This window comes from Pleurodeles waltl, chromosome 9 (assembly GCF_031143425.1).
Source record: "Pleurodeles waltl isolate 20211129_DDA chromosome 9, aPleWal1.hap1.20221129, whole genome shotgun sequence".
In the NCBI taxonomy this organism is placed as follows: Eukaryota; Metazoa; Chordata; class Amphibia; order Caudata; family Salamandridae; genus Pleurodeles; species Pleurodeles waltl.
In genome coordinates, this window is record NC_090448.1 from 410,127,339 (window position 1) to 410,148,760 (window position 21,422).

A 21,422-nucleotide genomic window follows, 5' to 3' on the forward strand; every position below is an offset into this window, starting at 1 on the left:
GAGATGAAGGGCCCAGCGGAGCGGTGCAGAGATGAAGGGCCCCGCGGAGGGGTGCTTGAGTTGAAGGGCCCAGCGGAGCGGTGTAGAGACGGCGGTGCCCAGCGGAGCAGGGCCCAGCGGAGCGGTGCTGGAGATGAAGGGCCCAGCGGAGCGGTGCTTGAGATGAAGGGCCCAGCGGAGCGGTGCTTGAGATGAAGGGCCCAGCGGAGCGGTGCAGAGATGAAGGGCCCAGCGGAGCGGTGCTTGAGATGAAGGGCCCAGCGGAGCGGTGCTTGAGATGAAGGGCCCAGTGGAGCGGTGCAGAGACGGCGGTGCCCAGCGGAACGGTGCTTGAGATGAAGGGCCCAGTGGAGCGGTGCAGAGACGGCGGTGCCCAGCGGAACGGTGCTTGAGATGAAGGGCCCAGTGGAGCGGTGCTTGAGATGAAGGGCCCAGCAGAGTGGTGCTTGAGATGAAGGGCCCAGCAGAGTGGTGCTTGAGATGAAGGGCCCAGCGGAGCGGTGCTTGAGATGAAGGGCCCAGCGGAGCGGTGCAGAGACGGCGGTGCCCAGCGGAGCGGTGCTTGAGATGAAGGGCCCAGCGGAGCGGTGCTTGAGATGAAGGGCCCAGCGGAGCGGTGCTTGAGATGAAGGGCCCAGCGGAGCGGTGCTTGAGATGAAGGGCCCAGCGGAGCGGTGCAGAGATGAAGGGCCCAGCGGAGCGGTGCTTGAGATGAAGGGCCCAGCGGAGCGGTGCAGAGATGAAGGGCCCAGCGGAGCGTTGCTTGAGATGAAGGGCCAGCGGAGCGGTGCTTGAGATGAAGGGCCCAGCGGAGGAGATGAAGGGCCCTGTTCAGCGGTTCTTGAGGCGGCGGTGCCCTGTTCAGCGGTGCCTGTCTTGAAGGGCCCTGTTCAGCGGTTCTTGAGATGGCGGTGCCCTGTTCAGCGGTTCTTGAGACGGCGGTGCCCTGTTCAGCGGTGCTTGTCTTGAAGGGCCCTGTTCAGCGGTTCTTGAGACGGCGGTGCCCTGTTCAGCGGTGCTTGTCTTGAAGGGCCCTGTTCAGCGGTGCTTGTCTTGAAGGGCCCTGTTCAGCGGTGCTTGTCTTGAAGGGCCCTGTTCAGCGGTGCCTGTCTTGAAGGGCCCTGTTCAGCGGTTCTTGAGACGGCGGTGCCCTGTTCAGCGGTGCTTGTCTTGAAGGGCCCTGTTCAGCGGTTCTTGAGACGGCGGTGCCCTGTTCAGCGGTGCCTGTCTTGAAGGGCCCTGTTCAGCGGTTCTTGAGACGGTGGTGCCCTGTTCAGCGGTGCTTGTCTTGAAGGGCCCTGTTCAGCGGTTCTTGACATGTGTCTCCAGGGCACCATATCCGGCCAATATATGGAGTTCACTCGCCATCCGACTTCTCGCTTGCGGGGCCCTCCTGTGCTGGAGTCCCGGGCCCGTGGGTGTCCTCCTTCACACCCGGAATGGGGCTGGTGGGGCCCTCCTGGGCAGCTCGCCTGCTGCCGGACTTGTCGGCCGTGCTGCCCTTGCCATCCTTCCGTGATTCTCTGTGGCCCTTGCCTCCCTTTGTAGATGTGCCAGGTGGCACCCCACTTCCTGACGGTGCCAGGGTAGTGCCTTTGGAGGCTGCCGTCTCTGCCCTCTCGCGCCGGGCCTTGCCTTTCTTGGTTTTCTTCCCAGGGGGTGGGCTGGCTGTCCCTTTACTGCTGGCCGATGTAGCTGCCCTTGAAGGTGGTGGACTCCAATATCCTTGTACTATGGTCCTTGTAGGTCCAGGGGTTGTGGTGGCTGAGGTGCTGATTGGACTCTTACGAGATGGAGGGGGTGGGTCAGGTGATGGAAAGAGGTTAATTTTTGACAGGAAAAACTTTTTAGGAGCAGTGGGAAGGGTAGGTGCAGTGGGTATGGGAGTGGAGGAAGAGGATGTGGATGTAGGAGAGTCAAGTGTGGTGTCTTTGGGTGCAGGTGCTTGTGACGGAGGCTGTCGTGAGGTGGATGGCTGTTGGGTGGGTGGCTGCCTGCGTTTGTGTGGTTTGGAAGAGGGGGTGACAGGCACACTGGGAGAGGACACAGGGGACGTGTAAATGGCAGTGGGGGTGGTGACTGCACGTGTGCGGAGTGTTCTGGTGGGTGTGCTGGTGATGGACGTAGTGGCTGATGATGTTGTGCATGCAAGTATGAGTGGAGACGTCACAGGGAGGGAGGAGGGAGATGAGGAGGAGGGGGACACAGAGGAGGCAGTGGCTGTTGGTATGTCTGCATGTGGCTGTTGCTTGTGTGAATGCTTGTGTGATGTGTGGTGCTTATGTCTGGATGAGCTGCCCTTGGGTGTTGAGGTGTGTGCAGGCTGGTCTGTAGGTGTGTCTGGGATAGGCAGAGGAACAGGGGAGTGGGACTGGGTGGAGGAAGTTGGAGGAGGGAGGCAGGAGACAGGGACAATGGCTGCCGTCAGTGCTGAGGCCAGAGTGTTGAACGATCGCTGATGGGCAGCCTGACCCGAATGAATGCCCTCCAGGTATGCATTGCTCCGGTGCACCTCCCTTTCTACCCCCTGGATGGCATTCTCAAAAGGGTAGACTGCCCAACAATGAGCGTCCTGAGGAGGTCAATTACCTCCTCACTGAGGGCAGCAGGGGTAACTGGGGCAGGGCCTGAGGTGCCTGGGGCGAAGGAGATGCCCGCCTTCGTGTGCGAGCGGGCACGGGGCGAACGCTGAGGGGCTGCTTGGAGGGCAGAGCTGGTGCGCTGGGTGGCGGCTGTACCTGTTGTTGCGGTGGGCACGGATGTTGCCGCCACCACAAGGGAGCTCCCTTCCGAGGACGTGTCTGTGTCGCTGATGTCTCCACGTGTCCCCGTTGTGGAGCTCCCCTCGCCCTCCGTCTCACTGGTGAACTCCGAGTCGGTTGCATGGCCCTCCAGGGCCATGTGAGATGCAGCTCCCTCGTGCTCCGATGCCACTTCTCCTCCGCCTGATGATGCTAATGCACACATGAACAGGAAGAGCAGCAAAAAAGGGGGGTGGGGAAATAAAGACATGTTGAGTGCATGCATTGGCAACACAGTTGGCGGAGAGGACAGACACAGAAGCCCCCTGCACTACGCCGCGCACTTGGGGTACACTACTCAATCACTGGGACTTGGCCTACAAGCCTATGGACGACAACTGCACACGTAGGTGCCACAGGGCCATGGATAGCTGTACTTGGCACCCTACAGAGGTGGGGGGCGAGGGCACAGGGCCATGCCTTACGGAGGGGCCTAGCCTACAGAAATCGCCCTGGCCTAGGGATACCCACAGCCCTCCTCCCCCACCCAGACACCTCCACTGCGCGCTAAGATAGCAGAATGTGCTGGTACTCACCCCCTTGTGTCTGCTGTGATGTCCTCACGCGCCCATCCAAATCTGGGTAGGCCACCGCCAGGATCCGAGATATCAGGGGGGTCAATTGACGAGTGGCACCCCTCCTACGTTGGGAGGCCATCCCCAGCAGAGCCTCCGCGGTTTTCCTGCTCCCGCGGCGGATGTCCTCCCACCTCTTGCAGCAGTGGGTGCCCTGTCTGTTGTGGACCCCCAGGGTCCGGACGTCCTTGGCGATGGCACGCCAAATGTCGATTTTCTGATGGGCGCTGACCTATGTGACATGTACAGGGGGAGAAATAACATTATTATAATTTTCTGCATGCTCGATGTGAGTGGCCCCCCATACCCACCCTTGCCATGTGGCACATGCTCTCATCCGTCGTTTGATGCATGCCTCAATCGCTCCCGTCCCCACCATCTTTCATCCACCCGACTCAACACAGGCATTGCCCCCAAAGCATGCTCCCAGTGTACTTACCTGTTGGTCTGGAGGACCGTAGAGTAGCGCATACTGGGGGAGGTCCCCATCCACGAGTTTCTCCAATTCTTCAGAAGTGAAGGCAGGGGCCCTTTCCCCAGTCGCAGCAGCCATTGTATCTTCCAGACCGAGGTCACAGCAGCACTTGCAGTATAGGTCCTCTCCTGTGGATGATCAGGTCTCGAGTGATTAAGCAGATAGAAAATGGCGGTCACGTCCGCGGCGGTGCGTCCCGCGACCGCCGGCCCACTTCGTCATTGGCTCCTGAAACGCATAGGGTTCAATGTTAACCAATGCGGCTTTGCCTACCGCCACGGTGTGCCACGCCAGCGCATTGACCTCACATCCCATTGTCGCACTTCACAGGTCAGGCAGCCGCCATTTCAAGGGCCCACATGGCTTAATTTCTACTGCGTCACACATGCCTAGGCCTTGCATCGACACTCATACAAGCCATTCAATGCATAGAGAATCGTGTACTGTGCAAGCTGTGGTTACGTACCTGTGGGTTGATTGACTCTGTGCTCGCTGTTGTCCTTCCTAGGCACCGTCCGCTGGGACTTGCGAGGAGATGGAGGAATGTTCCCGTGTACAGACCGCTGGTGGACCTGTCGACAATGGAGGAACGACATTTCATTCTGACATACAGGCTTGACCGAGCCACTATACAGGAACTGTGTGCCCAGCTGGAGGCAGACCTGATGTCACCCATCCGCCAACCCACAGGGATCCCCCCCTCTAGTGCAGGTGCTGTCAGTACTCCATTTTTTGGCAAGTGGGTCATTTCAAACAACAGTGGCCATTTCATCAGGGATGTCTCAGCATATGTTTTCCAAGGTGTTGTCCAGAGTGTTGTCTGCCCTGCTCAAACACATGCAGAGATACATCGTTTTCCCTGAGGTGGGGGATTTGCCTACAGCGAAGGGTGATTTCTATGCCCTTGGACATATTCCCAATATCATTGGTGCCATTGATGGGACACATGTGGCTTTGGTACCCCCCAGTGAAAGTGAACAGGTGTACAGGAACAGAAAAAGTTATCATTCCATGAATGTCCAGGTGGTCTGTTTGGCTGACCAGTACATCTCCCATGTAAATGCCAAGTTCCCTGGATCAGTGCATGATGCGTACATCATGCGAAATAGCAGCATCCCTTATGTGATGGAACAACTACGGAGACACCGTGTGTGGCTAATTGGTGACTCAGGTTACCCCAACCTGTCGTGGTTACTGACCCCAGTGAGGAATCCCAGGACAAGGGCAGAGGAACGCTACAATGAGGCCCATGGGCGAACTAGGAGGATTATAGAAAGAACCTTCGGCCTCCTGAAGGCCAGGTTTAGGTGCCTGCATATGACAGGTGGATCCCTAATGTACTCACCAAAGAAGGTGTGCCAGATCATCGTGGCCTGCTGTATGCTTCACAACCTGGCTTTGCGACGCCGGGTGCCTTTTCTGCAGGAGGATGGTCCAGATGGTGGTGTTGTAGCAGCTGTGGAGCCTGCGGAGAGTGAAGAGGAGGAAGACGAAGAGGACGACACAGACAACAGGGACACAGTGATACAGCAGTATTTTCAATAACACACAGGTAAGAATCAACACCGGCATTTTACATTTACTTGCAGTCTCCTGCCTCTCTACTGTCTGTCCTTTTCACCCAGTGTATGCTAACAGAGTTGTGACTTTCCCTTCCAATTTCAGAGACGTGGGCCCCACAGCGTGACCTCTGCTTTGTTTGCCCATGGACTACAGCTGTGTGACAGTGGTATGTTGTCATCACAATGTAACATATTTTCAAAAATACAGGCAGACTCCAGATTATTTGTGTGCAATAAGTGTGTTTATTAAAGTGCTCAATTTTGGGACATGGTTGAAAATCGGTGATGGGTGATGGTGGTGGAATGTCCATGGCAGAGTCCAGATTCTCAGTCTCACAGGTGCATTGTCCATATGCCTGTGGAAGGTGGAGCAGGGGCAGTTTAAGGTTGGACAGGGTGACAATGTGGGACAGTGGGATGACATCAGGGGGTATCCTTTCCTGGCGGGGGTCTTGGCATCCTACTCTGTCTTCTTCCTAGATCTCAGGACCCGCTTGCGGGGTGGTTCTTCTTCTGCAGGAGGTGGGGTTCTGGTGGCCGGTTGTTCCTGTGTCGGGGCCTCCTGTCCACTAGCGCCGGCGGAGGTGGTAGCCTGTTCCTGGTCCATGCTAGTGACAGGGGCCCTTTGTGGTGCCACATGGTCCCGCAAGGTGGTGACAATCTGGTTGAGAGCCACAGCGATGGTGCCCATTGCGGAACTAATGTTTCTCAGTTCTTCCCTGAACCCCATTAACTGTTCCTCCTGCAGTACTTGGATCTCCTGGAACATGGCCAGGACCGTCGCCATCGTCTCCTGGGAGTGGTGGTATGCTCCCATGATGGAGGTGAGGGCCTCGTGGAGAGTGGGTTCCCTGGGCCTGTCCCCCCTGTCGCACAGCAGCCCTCCCAGTTCCCCTGTTTCCCTGGGCCTCTGTCCCCTGGACCGTGTGCCCAGTACCACTGCCCCCAGGTCCCTGTTGTTGTTGGGGTGGTGGGTTAACCTGGGTGCCCTGTAGTGGTGGACACACCGCTGATTGACGTGTCCTGGAGACAGAGGCATGGGCCCGCTGGGTGGGTGCTGTGCTGGTGTTCCCAGAGGGGGGTAGGTCTGCTGTAGCCTGTGGCTGTCTGAGGGGAACCGACTGTCCCGAGGTCCCCGATGGGCCGGGCTGGTCATCTGGGTCCAGGGAGACAGAGCTGTGGCCATCACTGGGGGCCACTTCTGGGGGTGGGATGGACATTTCTGGACCCTCCTGGGCGGTGTGGTGGCGTTCGGGTCCTGCAGGGGTATAAGAGTATGGTTATTGCTTCTGTGTGTGCCATAGCGTGCAATGGGTGGGTGCCTGTGTACCCCAGTGCTGGCATTCCTTTGTGGGGGCTGTTGTGACGGCGGTTTGTGGGGGAGATGGGTATGTGCAGTGGGCATGCTTAGGTGATGGCTGTCGATGGTTTGTGGTGGCATGCAGGGTTTGGTGTTGGGATGGGTGGGTTGTGATGGTGAGACATTAGCAATGAGGATGTGTGATGGTGGTGGGGGGGAGGGTGAGGGTATGAGTTGGCATGCTGGTGGGGTGGGGGGGATGAAGCAGTGAAGATGAGACTTACCAGAGTCCATTCCTCCGCCTACTCCTGCGAGGCCCTCAGGATGCAGGATGTTCAAGACCTGTTCCTCCCAGGTTGTAAATTCTGGGGGTTGAGGTGGGGGTCCGCCGCCACTCCACTGCACCGCGATGTTGTGCCTGGATACCATGGAACACACCTTCCCCCGTAGGTTGTTCCACCGCTTCCTGATGTCGTCCCGATTTCGTGGATGCTGTCCCACAGCGTTGACCCTGTCCACTATTCTTTGCCATAGCTCCATCTTCCTGGCAATGGTGGTGTGCTGCACCTGTGTTCCGAAGAGCTGGGGCTCTACCCAAACTATTTCCTCCACCATGACCCTGAGTTCTGCGTCTGAGAACCTGGGGTGTCTTTGGGGTGCCATGGGGTGGTGTGGATGAGGTGTGGGGTGGTGTTTGCGGTGATGAGTGTGGTGAGTGTAGTGGTGTGTGGTGTTTTGTGCGTGGTTGTTGTGTGGGTGATGGTTTAGTGTGCCTCTGTGTGATGGTGTTCTCTATTCTGTGCTGTCTCTCTCTGGGCTTCGTCTCTGATTTGTGGTCGTAGGGTTTTGTGGGTGATGTGGGTGTGTGTTTTATAGTTAATTGGGTGTGTGGGAGTGTTGTGTGTATGTGTCTCAGGTGTGTGTATTTCAAATTGTCCAATGTGGCTGTGTTTTGGAGCTGTATGTGTATTTTGAGCGCGGCGGTGTGTACCGCCAATGGAATACCGCTGTTGAAAGACCGCCGCGTGGATTCATGGGTCGTAATGGCATGGGCGTATTTCTGTTGGCGTGACGGTGGAGGTTTGGTCTTCACCAGTTTAACGCTGGCCATTGGTGTGGTGGACTTTTGTGGATGTCGGGTTTTTGGCGGTTTGCCTCTTGAGGGTCAGAATGACCGTGGCGGTTTACCGCGACCGCGGCGGTGTTGTGGCAGCCTTCAGACTGGCGGTAAGCGCCTTTTACCGCCGAGGTCAGAATGACCCCCTATGTTTCTAAAAGTTGGAATACTTTTTAAGAATCTAAAACTATCTCTAGAACTTAATTCAAACTTTTACAAAACTTTTAAACTCTAAAAGAAATGCTAACAGGGACTAACACAAGGCCCTAGCAGGACTTTTAAAAATTTAGAAAAATAGCTAAAATTTCAAAAATCAGTTTCTAAAGGCAATTTTGGGAATTTAGTCGTGTGATCAGGTATTGGCTGAGTAGTCCAGCAAATGCAAAGTCTTGTACCCCACCGCTGATCCACCAATGTAGGAAGTTGGCTCTGTATGCACTATTTCAAAGTAAGGAATAGTATGCACAGAGTCCAAGGGTTCCCCTAGAGGTAAGATAGTGGCAAAAGAGATAATTCTAATGCTCTATTTTGTGGTAGTGTGGTCGAGCAGTAGGCTTAATCAGAGGGTAGTGTTAAGCATTTGTTGTACACACACAGACAATAAATGAGGAACACACACTCAGAGATAATTCCAGGCCAATAGGTTTTTGTATAGAAAAATATATTTTCTTAGTTTATTTTAAGAACCACAGGTTCAAGATTTACACTTAATGCTTTAAATGAAAGGTACTTCACTTAGGAACTTTAGGAACATTGAATTAGCAAAATAGCATGTACAGTTTTCACATAAATGACATATAGCTATTTTAAAACTAGACAGTGCAATTTTCAACAGTTCCGGGGGAGGTAAGTGTTTGTTAGTTTTTGCAGGTAAGTAAACCACCTACGGGGTTGAAACTTGGGTCGAAGGTAGCCCACCATTGGGGGTTCAGGGCAACCCCAAAGTTACCACACCAGCAGCTCAGGGCCGGTCAGGTGCAGAGGTCAAAGTGGTGCCCAAAACGCATAGGCTTCAATGGAGAAGGGGGTGCCCCGGTTCTAGTCTGCCAGCAGGTAAGTACCTGCGTCTTCGGAGGGCAGACCAGGGGGGTTTTGTAGGGCACCGGGGGGGGACACAAGTCCACACAAAAAGTACACCCTCAGCGGCACGGGGGCGGCCGGGTGCAGTGTGCAAACAAGCGTCGGGTTCGCAATAGGATACAATGGGAGACCAAAGGGTCTCTTCAGCGATGCAGGCAGGCAAGGGGGGGGCTCCTCGGGGTAGCCACCACCTGGGCAAGGGAGAGGGCCACCTGGGGGTCACTCCTGCACTGGAGGTCGGATCCTTCAGGTCCTGGGGGCTGCGGATGCAGAGTCTTTACCAGGTGTCGGGTCTTTGAAGCAGGCAGTCGCGGTCAGGGGGAGCCTCGGGATTCCCTCTGCACGTGTCGCTGTGGGGGCTCAGGGGGGTCAACTCTGGCTACTCACGGTCTCGTAGTCACCGGGGAGTCCTCCCTGTGGTGTTTGTTCTCCACAAGTCGAGCCGGGGGCGTCGGGTGCAGAGTGCAAAGTCTCAAGCTTCCGGTGGGAAACGTGTGTTGTTTCAAAGTTGCTTCTTTGTTGCAAAATTACAGTCTTTGGGGAACAGAGCCGCTATCCTCGGGAGTTCTTGGCCCTTCTAGATGCAGGGTAGTCCTCTGAGGCTTCAGAGGTTTCTGGACCCTGGGAACGCGTCGCTGGAGCAGTGTCTTTAGAAGTGGGGAGACAGGCCGGTAGTGCTGGGGCCAAAGCAGTTGGTTGCTCTGTCTTCTCTGCAGGTTTTTTCAGTTCAGCAGTCCTCTTCTTCTTAGGTTGCAGGAATCTGAGTTCCTAGGTTTTGGGGAGCCCCTAAATACAGAATTTAGGGGTGTGTTTAGGTCTGGGGGATTAGTAGCCAATGGCTACTAGCCCTGAGGGTGGCTACACCCTCTCTGTGCCTCCTCCCTGAGGGGAGGGGGGCACATTCCTATCCCTATTGGGGGAATCCTCGATCTGCAAGATGGAGGATTTCTAACAGTCAGAGTCACCTCAGCTGAGGACACCTTAGGGGCTATCCTGACTGGCTAGTGACTCCTCCTTGTTTTTCTCATTATCTCCTCCGGCCTTGCCGCCAAAAGTGGGGCCGTGGCCAGAGAGGGCGGGCAACTCCACTAGCTGGAGTGCCCTGGGGTGCTGTAACAAAGGGGGCGAGCCTTTGAGGCTCACCGCCAGGTGTTACAGTTCCTGCAGGGGGAGGTGATAAGCCTCTCCACCCAGTACAGGCTTTGTTACTAGCCACAGAGTGACAAAGGCACTCTCCCCATGTGGCCAGCAACATGGCTGGAGTGTGGCAGGCTGCTAAAACCAGTCAGCCTACACGGGTAGTCGGTTAAGGTTTCAGGGGGCACCTCTAAGGTGCCCTCTGGGGTGTATGTTACAATAAAATGTACACTGGCTTCAGTGTGCATTTATTGTGCTGAGAAGTTTGATACCAAACTTCACAGTTTTCAGTGTAGCCATTATGGTGCTGTGGAGTTCGTGCATGACAGACTCCCAGACCATATACTCTTATGGCTACCCTGCACTTACAATGTCTAAGGTTTTGCTTAGACACTGTAGGGGCATAGTGCTCATGCACTTATGCCCTCACCTATGGTATAGTGCACCCTGCCTTAGGGCTGTAAGGCCTGCTAGAGGGGTGACTTATCTATACCTGTAGGCAGTGTGAGGTTGGCATGGCACCGAGGGGAGTGCCATGTCGACTTAGTCTTTTTATCCCCACTAGCACACATAAGCTAGCAAGCAGTGTGTCTGTGCTGAGTGAGGGGTCCCCAGGGTGGCATAAGACATGCTGCAGCCCTTAGAGACCTTCCCTGGCATCAGGGCCCTTGGTACCAGGGGTACCAGTTACAAGGGACTTACCTGGATGCCAGGGTGTGCCAATTGTGGAAACAAAAGTACAGGTTAGGGAAAGAACACTGGTGCTGGGGCCTGATTAGCAGGCCTCAGCACACTTTCAAATCATAACTTGGCATCAGCAAAGACAAAACGTCAGGGGGTAACCATGCGAAGCAGGCATTTCTTTACAGTAGTTTAAATAATTAAGGGGGGAATTGAAGACAACCTAAGGCATCAAATGCATTACCTGCGCAGTAGATTATCCCAGATTAAGGTAGCACTTGAATCTAGAAGACAAAAAACAGACAAGTCTTCGTAACATTATCCCTTTAACTAGTTCTTTTCAACCATGGTAGCATAATGCTACTAAAACTCCACACCCTATGTCAGTTAAACAAGGTCTCATCAGAATTTATCAGCCAAACGAGATTCCATTAGTGGATCATCATATCACAAGGGGCACAAGAGACACACAATGCACCCCAGAACACTTACCCTCTTTTGAGACTGCAAGGCACCAGCCATGGAGACCTACCGAGAAAGAAATATGCATCATGAGGCACTGTACTACTAGAGCAGGGAACACCCCCCAGCCGTGTCTCAGTTGTTCAGTACGTTTCACAAGAAATCAAAGTGAGCTAGTGTACTCATCACCGACACATTTTTTAATAACTAGAGTCCTGCACAAGCATATCACAGGCCACTTCACAAAGGCTCAGACGCATTTCAGTCGGGCCAGTAAAGCTGTGATCTTTATCACTCAAAGTAATAAGATCGGAAGTTAGGTGTGATGAACTAGTTACTTACCTTCTGTAACGCCTTTTCTGGTGGATACACTAGCTACCTGTGGATTCCTCACTCATTGAATTTCCCCCCCGCGCCAGGTTCCGACGCAAATTTTCTTCCTAGCTTCTTCTGCACGTTGACGAGGACGTCACAATTGCCCATGCGACGCCGTCTGACGTCATACAGGCAATAAGAGGTCCGTGCCGACGTCAGTACCAACATTTTTTACGTGCTCTGAGACGAACAGGCAAATACCAACAAAATATATATACAATTGAAACAAATACTTATACAACAATATTTAATTAAATCAAATAGATAAAACATCAGCTCAAATATGTAAATACGCAAAAATATATACATATAGACCATGTATAGCATCTTCACAAACTCTTTTTTTTTTTTTTTTAATATATGTACATATATACATAAATATATACACATATGCATATGAAAATAATATAATACCAACAGGAGCTCACCCAAGGATAACTTGGTAAGACCAGACTGTAGGAAAGTACCATCTTGCCTGGCATGTTACCCCCATTTTTCACTGTATATATGTTGTTTTAGTTGTATGTGTCACTGGGACCCTGCCAGCCAGGGCCCCAGTGCTCATAAGTGTGCCTGAATGTGTTACCTGTGTAGTGACTAACTGTCTCACTGAGGCTCTGCTAATCAGAACCTCAGTGGTTATGCTCTCTCATTTCTTTCAAATTGTCACTAACAGGCTAGTAACCAATTTTACCAATTTACATTGGCTTACTGGAACACCCTTATAATTCCCTAGTATATGGTACTGAGGTACCCAGGGTATTGGGGTTCCAGGAGATCCCTATGGGCTGCAGCATTTCTTTTGCCACCCATAGGGAGCTCTGACAATTCTTACACAGGACTGCCACTGCAGCCTGAGTGAAATAACGTCCACGTTATTTCACAGCCATTTTACACTGCACTTAAGTAACTTATAAGTCACCTATATGTCTAACCTTTACCTGGTAAAGGTTAGGTGCAAAGTTACTTAGTGTGAGGGCACCCTGGCACTAGCCAAGGTGCCCCCACATTGTTCAGGGACAATTCCCCGGACTTTGAGAGTGCGGGGACACCATTACACGTGTGCACTACATATAGGTCACTACCTATATGTAGCTTCACAATGGTAACTCAGAATATGGCCATGTAACATGTCTATGATCATGGAATTGCCCCCTCTATGCCATCCTGGCATAGTTGGCACAATCCCATGATCCCAGTGGTCTGTAGCACAGACCCTGGTACTGCCAAACTGCCTTTCCCGGGGTTTCACTGCAGCTGCTACTGCTGCCAACCCCTCAGACAGGCTTCTGCCCTCCTGGGGTCCAGCCAGGCCTGGCCCAGGATGGCAGAACAAAGGACTTCCTCTGAGAGAGGATGTTACACCCTCTCCCTTTGGAAAATGGTGTGAAGGCAGGGGAGGAGTAGCCTCCCCCAGCCCCTGTAAATGCTTTCATGGGCACACATGGTGCCCATTTCTGCATAAGCCAGTCTACACCGGTTCAGGGACCCCTTAGCCCTGCTCTGGCGCGAAACTGGACAAAGGAAAGGGGAGTGACCACTCCCCTGACCTGTACCTCCCCTGGGAGGTGCCCAGAGCTCCTCCAGTGTGCTCCAGACCTCTGCCATCTTGGAAACAGAGGTGCTGCTGGCACACTGGACTGCTCTGAGTGGCCAGTGCCATCAGGTGACGTCAGAGACTCCTGATAGGCTCCTTCAGGTGTTGCTAGCCTATCCTCTCTCCTAGGTAGCCAAACCCTCTTTTCTGGCTATTTAGGGTCTCTGTCTCTTGGGATTCCTTAGATAACGAATGCAAGAGCTCATCCCCGTCCCTCTGCATCTCTCTCTTCACCTTCTGCCAAGGAATCGACTGATGACCGTGCTGGAAGCCTGCAAAACTGCAACGTAGTAGCAAAGACGACTACTGCAACTCTGTAACGCTGATCCAGCCGCCTTCTCGACTGCTTTCCTGGTGGTGCATGCTGTGGGGGTAGTCTGCCTCCTCTCTGCACTAGAAGCTCCGAAGAAATCTCCCGTGGGTCGACGGAATCGTCCCCCTGCAACCGCAGGCACCAAAGAACTGCATCACCGGTACCTTGGGTCTCCTCTCAGCCCGACGAGCAAGGTCCCTTGAATCCAGCAACTCTGTCCAAGTGACTCCCACAGTCTAGTGACTCTTCAGTCCAAGTTTGGTGGAGGTAAGTCCTTGCCTCCCCACGCCAGACTGCATTGCTGGGAACCGCGACTTTTGCAGCTACTCCGGCCTCCGTGCACTTCCGGCGGAAATCCTTTGTGCACAGTCCAGCCTGGGTCCACGGCACTCTAACCTGCATTGCACGACCTCCTAAGTTGTTCTCCGACGACGTGGGACTCCTTTGTGCGACTTTGGGTGAGCACCGTTTCACGCATCCTCGTAGTGCCTGTTTCTGGCACTTCTGCGGGTGCTGCCTGCTGCTGAGAGGGCTCCTTGTCTTGCTCGACGCCCCCTCTGTCCCCTGACGCAATTGGCGACATCCTGGTCCCTCCTGGGCCACAGCAGCATCCAAAAACCCTTACCGCACGATTTGCAGCTAGCAAGGCTTGTTGGCGGTCTTTTGGCGGGAAAACACTTCTGCACGACTCTCCACGGCGTGAGGGATCCGTCAGCCAAAGGGGAAGTCTCTAGCCCTTGTCGTTCCTGCAGAAACCTCAGCTTCTACTGTCCAGTAGCAGCTTCTTTGCACCCACAGCTGGCATTTCCTGGGCATCTGCCCATCTCCGACTTGCTTGTGACTTTTGGACTTGGTCCCCTTGTTCCACAGGTACCCACGACTGGAAATCCATTGTTGTTGCATTGTTGGTTTGTGTCTTTCCTGCAGAATTCCCCTATCACAACTTCTATGTCCTTTGGGGAACTTTAGTGCACTTTGCACTCACTTTTCAGGGTCTTGGGGTGGGCTATTTTTCTAACCCTTACTATTTTCTAATAGTCCCAGCGACCCTCTACAAGGTCACATAGGTTTGGGGTCCATTCGTGGTTCGCATTCCACTTTTGGAGTATATGGTTTGTGTTGCCCCTATCCCTATATGTCTCCATTGCATCCTATTGTAACTATACATTGTTTGCACTGTTTTCTAATACTATTACTGCATATTTTGGTATTGTGTACATATATCTTGTGTATATTTGCTACCCTCATACTGAGGGTACTCACTGAGATACTTTTGGCATATTGTCATAAAAATAAAGTACCTTTATTTTTAGTATATCTGTGTATTGTGTTTTCTTATGATATTGTGCATATGACACTAGTGGTACTGTAGGAGCTTCACTCGTCTCCTAGTTCAGCCTAAGCTGCTCTGCTAAGCTACCATTATCTATCAGCCTATGCTGCTAGACACCCTATACACTAATAAGGGATAACTGGGCCTGGTGCAAGGTGCAAGTACCCCTTGGTACTCACTACAAGCCAGTCCAGCCTCCTACATTGGTTGTGCAGTGGTGGGATAAGTGCTTTGAGACTACTTACCACTCTTGTCATTGTACTTTTCATAAGAAAAAAATATATACAAAATAAGTTCAGTGTATGTACACATAACCAAAAAGTTTTGCATTTCCTCTTTTCACTCTTTTCTAAAGTGCTGAAAAGTACTTCTAAACTTTCTAAAAGTTCTTAAAAGATTTTAAAAAAAAAAATCTGTCTTTCTAAAAGCTCTAAAAACTTTTTCTCACTTTTTCTGTCACTTAAACTCTTTCTAAAATGTCTGGCACAGGCCAAAATGTTGACCTGTCCAAACTTGCATATAACCACCTTAGCTGGAAAGGAGCAAGGAGTATCTGTGTAGAAAGAGGTTTGAGTGTAGGGAAGAATCCTTCCTTGGAATTATTGCTTAACATGCTTAGAGAACAAGATAAGGCCAGAAGGGCCCCATCTGTTGAAAAAGCAGCTAATGGTTCCCAATCTGATCCAGGGACCCCCCTAGGAAAAGATTCAGGAAAGAAACTTCAGAGCCTGCCCATTACTAGACAGTCTAGCATAGTTGGTACTGATGTAGAGTCACACCATACAGATAGTGTTGTCTCACATCATAGCAAGAGCATTCATTCTCACCACAGTAGAAGTGATGTTTCTGTTAACCAAGCTGTTAGGGTGCCTTCTGTAAGGGACAGGTCTCCTTCTGTCCATTCTCATCATACTTCTGTTTCAAGGCATGTCCCTCCCACCCACCCTGATGACAGATTGTTAGAAAGGGAGCTCAATAGATTGAGAGTGGAACAAACCAGACTGAAGCTCAAGAAGCAACAGCTAGATTTGGATAGACAGACCTTAGAAGTAGAGAAGGAGAGACAGAAGTTGGGTTTAGAAACCCATGGTGGCAGCAGCAGTATTCCCCATAGTCATCCTGCAAAAGAGCATGATTCCAGGAATCTGCACAAGATAGTTCCCCCTTATAAGGAGGGGGATGACATTAACAAGTGGTTTGCTGCACTTGAGAGGGCCTGTGCTGTACAGGATGTCCCTCAAAGGTAGTGGGCTGCTATCCTATGGCTATCATTTAGTGGAAAAGGTAGGGATAGGCTCCTTACTGTGAAAGAAAGTGAAGCCAATGATTACAAAGTTCTTAAGAATGCACTCCTGGATGGTTATGGCTTAACCACTGAACAATACAGGATAAAGTTCAGAGAGACCAAAAAGGAGTCTTCACAAGACTGGGTTGATTTCATTGACCATTCAGTGAAGGCCTTGGAGGGGTGGTTACATGGCAGTAAAGTTACTGATTATGACAGCCTGTATAACTTGATCCTGAGAGAGCATATTCTTAATAATTGTGTCTGATTTGTTGCACCAGTACTTGGTGGACTCTGATCTGACCTCTCCCCAAGAATTGGGAAAGAAGGCAGACAAATGGGTCAGAACAAGGGTGAACAGAAAAGTTCATACAGGGGGTGACAAAGATGGCAACAAGAAGAAGGATGGCAAGTCTTCTGACAAGGGTGGGGACAAATCTAAAAATGAGTCTTCATCAGGCCCACAAAAACACTCTGGTGGGGGTGGTGGGCCCAAATCCTCTTCTAATCAAAACAAAGAAAATAAACCATGGTGCTATTTATGTAAAATAAAAGGCCATTGGACAACAGATCCCAGTTGTCCAAAGAAAAGCACCAAGCCTCCTACCACTACAACCCCTACTGCTACACCTAGTGTCCCTACTAATAGCAGTGGTGGTGGGAGCAAACCTACTAATAGCCAATCCAAGGGAGTAGCTGGGCTCACTTTTGGTAACTTAGTTGGGGTTGGTCTTGTTAGGGAGACCACAGAGGCTGTGTTAGTCTCTGAGGGGGCTATTGATTTAGCCACCTTAGTTGCTTGTCCCCTTAATATGGATAAGTACAAGCAACTACCCCTAATAAATGGTGTTGAGGTTCAGGCCTACAGGGACACTGGTGCCAGTGTGACTATGGTCATAGAGAAACTGGTCCACCCTGAACAACACCTACTTGGTCACCAGTACCAAGTAACCGATGCTCACAACAACACACTTAGCCACCCCATGGCTGTTGTAAATCTCAACTGGGGGGGGCTACTGGTCCAAAGAAAGTTGTGGTAGCCACAGATTTACCTGTAGACTGTCTACTAGGAAATGATTTGGAGACATCAGCTTGGTCAGATGTGGAGTTGGAGGCCCATGCAGCAATGCTGGGCATCCCAGGGCATATTTTTGCTTTAACCAGGGCTCAGGCCAAAAAGCAAAAAGGACAGGGAAACGTGGCTCCTGGAACAATGGACCAAGTGCTCCCTAAAGCTAGGGCTAGTAGAAGTAAAGCACTTCCTACTATCCCTCCCTCTACAGTGGATTCTACTTCTGAGGATGAAGAATTTCCACCCTGTGCAGAACCTACACCAGAGGAGCTGGAAGCAGACACTGCTGAGCTTTTGGGTGAAGGGGGGCCTGCCAGGGAGGAACTGAGTGTGGCACAGCAAACCTGTCCCACACCAGAGGGTCTAAGACAGCAAGCTGTCAAACAGGCTAATGGGGATGTTAGTGACTCGCACAGAGTTTACTGGGAGGACAACCTCTTGTACACTGAAGCAAGGGATCCTTAACCTGGAACTGCCAGGAGGTTAGTGATTCCTCAGGAGTACAGAAAGTTCCTCCTAACTCTAGCCCACGACATTCCCCTAGCTGGACATCTGGGACAAATGAAAACTTGGGACAGGCTTGTTGCCTTGTTTCATTGGCCTAGAATGTCTGAGGACACAAAAGAATTGTGTAACTCCTGTGAAACCTGTCAAGCCAGTGGCAAGACAGGTGGCACTCCAAAGGCACCCCTTATTCCACTGCCTGTGGTTGGGGTTCCCTTTGAAAGGGTAGGGGTTGACATAGTTGGCCCCCTTGACCCTCCTACTGCTTCAGGCAATAGGTTTATCTTAGTGGTAGTGGACCATGCCACAAGATGTTCTGAAGCAATTACTTTAAGGACCACTACAGCACCTGCAGTGGCAAAGGCCCTCCTGGGAATATTTTCTAGGGTGGGCTTCCCAAAGGAAGTAGTATCAGACAGGGGAAGCAATTTCATGTCTGCATACTTAAAGGCCATGTGGAAAGAGTGTGGTGTGACTTACAAGTTCACTACACCCTATCATCCACAAACAAATGGACTGGTGGAGAGATTTAACAAAACTCTCAAAGGCATGTGTAAGGAAATGCCTCCTTGGCATGGTTGCCCCCTGACTTTTTGCCTTTGCTGATGCTATGTTTACAATTGAAAGTGTGCTGAGGCCTGCTAACCAGGCCCCAGCACCAGTGTTCTTTCCCTAACCTGTACTTTTGTATCCACAATTGGCAGACCCTGGCATCCAGATAAGTCCCTTGTAACTGGTACTTCTAGTACCAAGGGCCCTGATGCCAAGGAAGGTCTCTAAGGGCTGCAGCATGTCTTATGCCACCCTGGAGACCTCTCACTCAGCACAGACACACTGCTTGCCAGCTTGTGTGTGCTAGTGAGAACAAAACGAGTAAGTCGACATGGCACTCCCCTCAGGGTGCCATGCCAGCCTCTCACTGCCTATGCAAGTATAGGTCAGTCACCCCTCTAGCAGGCCTTACAGCCCTAAGGCAGGGTGCACTATACCATAGGTGAGGGTACCAGTGCATGAGCATGGTACCCCTACAGTGTCTAAACAAAACCTTAGACATTGTAAGTGCAGGGTAGCCATAAGAGTATATGGTCTGGGAGTCTGTTTTGCACGAACTCCACAGCACCATAATGGCTACACTGAAAACTGGGAAGTTTGGTATCAAACTTCTCAGCACAATAAATGCACACTGATGCCAGTGTACATTTTATTGCAAAATACACCCCAGAGGGCACCTTAGAGGTGCCCCCTGAAACTTAACCGACTGTCTGTGTAGGCTGACTAGTTCCAGCAGCCTGCCACACTAGAGACATGTTGCTGGCCCCATGGGGAGAGTGCCTTTGTCACTCTGAGGCCAGTAACAAAGCCTGCACTGGGTGGAGATGCTAACACCTCCCCCAGGCAGGAGCTGTAACACCTGGCGGTGAGCCTCAAAGGCTCACCCCTTTGTCACAGCACCGCAGGACACTCCAGCTAGTGGAGTTGCCCGCCCCCTCCGGCCCCGGCCCCCACTTTTGGCGGCAAGGCCGGAGGAAATAATGAGAACAACAAAGAGGAGTCACTGGCCAGTCAGGACAGCCCCTAAGGTGTCCTGAGCTGAGGAGACTCTAACTTTTAGAAATCCTCCATCTTGCAGATGGAGGATTCCCCCAATAGGGTTAGGATTATGACCCCCTCCCCTTGGGAGGAGGCACAAAGAGGGTGTACCCACCCTCAGGGCTAGTAGCCATTGGCTACTAACCCCCAGACCTAAACACGCCCTTAAATTTAGTATTTAAGGGCTACCCTGAACCCTAGAAAATTAGATTCCTGCAACAACAACAAGAAGGACTGCCTAGCTGAAAACCCCTGCAGAGGAAGACCAGAAGACAACAACTGCCTTGGCTCCAGAAACTCACCGGCCTGTCTCCTGCCTTCCAAAGAACTCTGCTCCAGCGACGCCTTCCAAAGCGACCAGCGACCTCTGCATCCTCTGAGGACTGCCCTGCTTCGACGACGACAAGAAACTCCCGAGGACAGCGGACCTGCTCCAAAAAGACTGCAACTTTATCCAAAGAAGCAGCTTTAAAGAACCCTGCAATCTCCCCGCAAGAAGCGTGAGACTTGCAACACTGCACCCGGCGACCCCGACTCGGCTGGTGGAGAACCAACACCTCAGGGAGGACCCCCGGACTACTCTACGACTGTGAGTACCAAAACCTGTCCCCCCTGAGCCCCCACAGCGCCGCCTGCAGAGGGAATCCCGAGGCTTCCCCTGACAGCGACTCTCTGAAACCTAAGTCCCGACGCCTGGAAAAGACCCTGCACCCGCAGCCCCCAGGACCTGAAGGACCGGACTTTCACTGCAGAAGTGACCCCCAGGAGTCCCTCTCCCTTGCCCAAGTGGAGGTTTCCCCGAGGAAGCCCCCCCTTGCCTGCCTGCAGCGCTGAAGAGATCCCTTGATCTCTCATTGACTTCCATTGCGAACCCGACGCTTGTTCTAACACTGCACCCGGCCGCCCCCGCGCCGCTGAGGGTGAAATTTCTGTGTGGGCTTGTGTCCCCCCCGGTGCCCTACAAAACCCCCCTGGTCTGCCCTCCGAAGACGCGGGTACTTACCTGCTGGCAGACTGGAACCGGGGCACCCCCTTTCTCTCCATTGAAGCCTATGCGTTTTGGGCACCACTTTGAACTCTGCACCTGACCGGCCCTGAGCTGCTGGTGTGGTAACTTTGGGGTTGCTCTGAACCCCCAAAGGTGGGCTACCTTGGACCAAGAACTGAACCCTGTAAGTGTCTTACTTACCTGATAAAACTAACATAAACTTACCTCCCCCAGGAACTGTGAAAATTGCACTGTGTCCACTTTTGAAATAGCTATTTGTGAATAACTTGAAAAGTATACATGCAATTGAAATGATTCAAAGTTCCTAATGTACTTACCTGCAATACCTTTCAAACAAGATATTACATGTTAAATTTGAACCTGTGGTTCTTAAAATAAACTAAGAAAATATATTTTTCTATACAAAACCTATTGGCTGGATTTGTCTCTGAGTGTGTGTACCTCATTTATTGTCTATGTGTATGTACAACAAATGCTTAACACTACTCCTTGGATAAGCCTACTGCTCGACCACACTACCACAAAATAGAGCATTAGTATTATCTATTTTTACCACTATTTTACCTCTAAGGGGAACCCTTGGACTCTGTGCATGCTATTCCTTACTTTGAAATAGCACATACAGAGCCAACTTCCTACAGCATGATTATGGGTCTCCCTGAAAAACTCCGCAGGAGATGGGATATCCTGTTACCATGCCTCCTTTTTGCCTACAGGGAAGTACCCCAGAAAGGAGTGGGCTTCAGCCCCTTTGAACTCCTCTTTGGACACCCTGTTAGGGGTCCACTAACACTTGTCAAGGAGGGTTGGGAACAACCTTTAAAAGCTCCAAAGCAAGATATTGTGGATTATGTACTTGGCCTCAGATCAAGGATGGCTGAGTATATGAAAAAGGCCAGTAAAAACCTTCAGGCCAGCCAAGAGCTCCAGAAGCAATGGCATGACCAGAAGGCTGTTTTGGTTCAGTACCAACCAGGGCAGAAAGTGTGGGTCTTGGAGCCTGTGGCCCCAAGAGCACTCCAAGATAAATGGAGTGGACCCCACACAATTGTTGAGAAAAAGGGTGAAGTCACCTACTTAGTTGACTTAGGCACTGCCAGGAGTCCCCTTAGGGTGCTCCATGTCAATCGCCTGAAACCCTACTATGACAGGGC

General features: G+C 51.8%; 1 protein-coding gene, 2 long non-coding RNA genes and 1 other non-coding gene across 6 annotated transcripts in view; all 4 read right to left on the minus strand.

Annotated features, from left to right (window-relative positions):
- LOC138259422 (uncharacterized) overlaps positions 1-21,422 on the minus strand; it is a 380,592-nt gene that overhangs the window by 160,640 nt on the left and 198,530 nt on the right. The gene's annotated exons all lie outside the window — the stretch shown is intronic.
- On the minus strand, positions 1,003-6,105 carry LOC138259420 (uncharacterized). Of its 3 annotated transcripts, none has more exons than XM_069207172.1 (4): positions 5,197-6,105; positions 3,816-4,423; positions 3,338-3,608; positions 1,003-2,954 (listed from the first exon to the last, which is right to left on the minus strand). In XM_069207172.1, the coding sequence occupies exons 2-4, from the start codon at positions 3,927-3,929 to the stop codon at positions 2,521-2,523; spliced, it is 819 nt and encodes a 272-aa protein (XP_069063273.1). In that variant the 5' UTR covers positions 3,930-4,423; positions 5,197-6,105; the 3' UTR covers positions 1,003-2,520. The 3 variants fall into 3 exon arrangements, with proteins under 3 accessions (XP_069063273.1, XP_069063272.1, XP_069063271.1); XM_069207171.1 differs by having other exon boundaries at positions 3,816-4,079; positions 4,318-6,105; XM_069207170.1 differs by having other exon boundaries at positions 3,816-6,105.
- The window catches only part of LOC138259425 (uncharacterized), a 39,178-nt gene continuing 28,527 nt past the window's right edge, over positions 10,772-21,422 (minus strand). Inside the window, exons 7-8 of the long non-coding RNA XR_011198725.1 lie at positions 11,221-11,256; positions 10,772-11,012 (exon numbers count right to left, since the gene is read on the minus strand). This is a non-coding gene — a long non-coding RNA (uncharacterized lncRNA). The remainder of the gene's footprint in view (positions 11,013-11,220; positions 11,257-21,422) is intronic.
- Positions 11,107-11,178, minus strand: LOC138260577 (small nucleolar RNA SNORD30). The gene has a single exon (XR_011198887.1). It is a non-coding gene; the product is annotated as a small nucleolar RNA SNORD30 (small nucleolar RNA).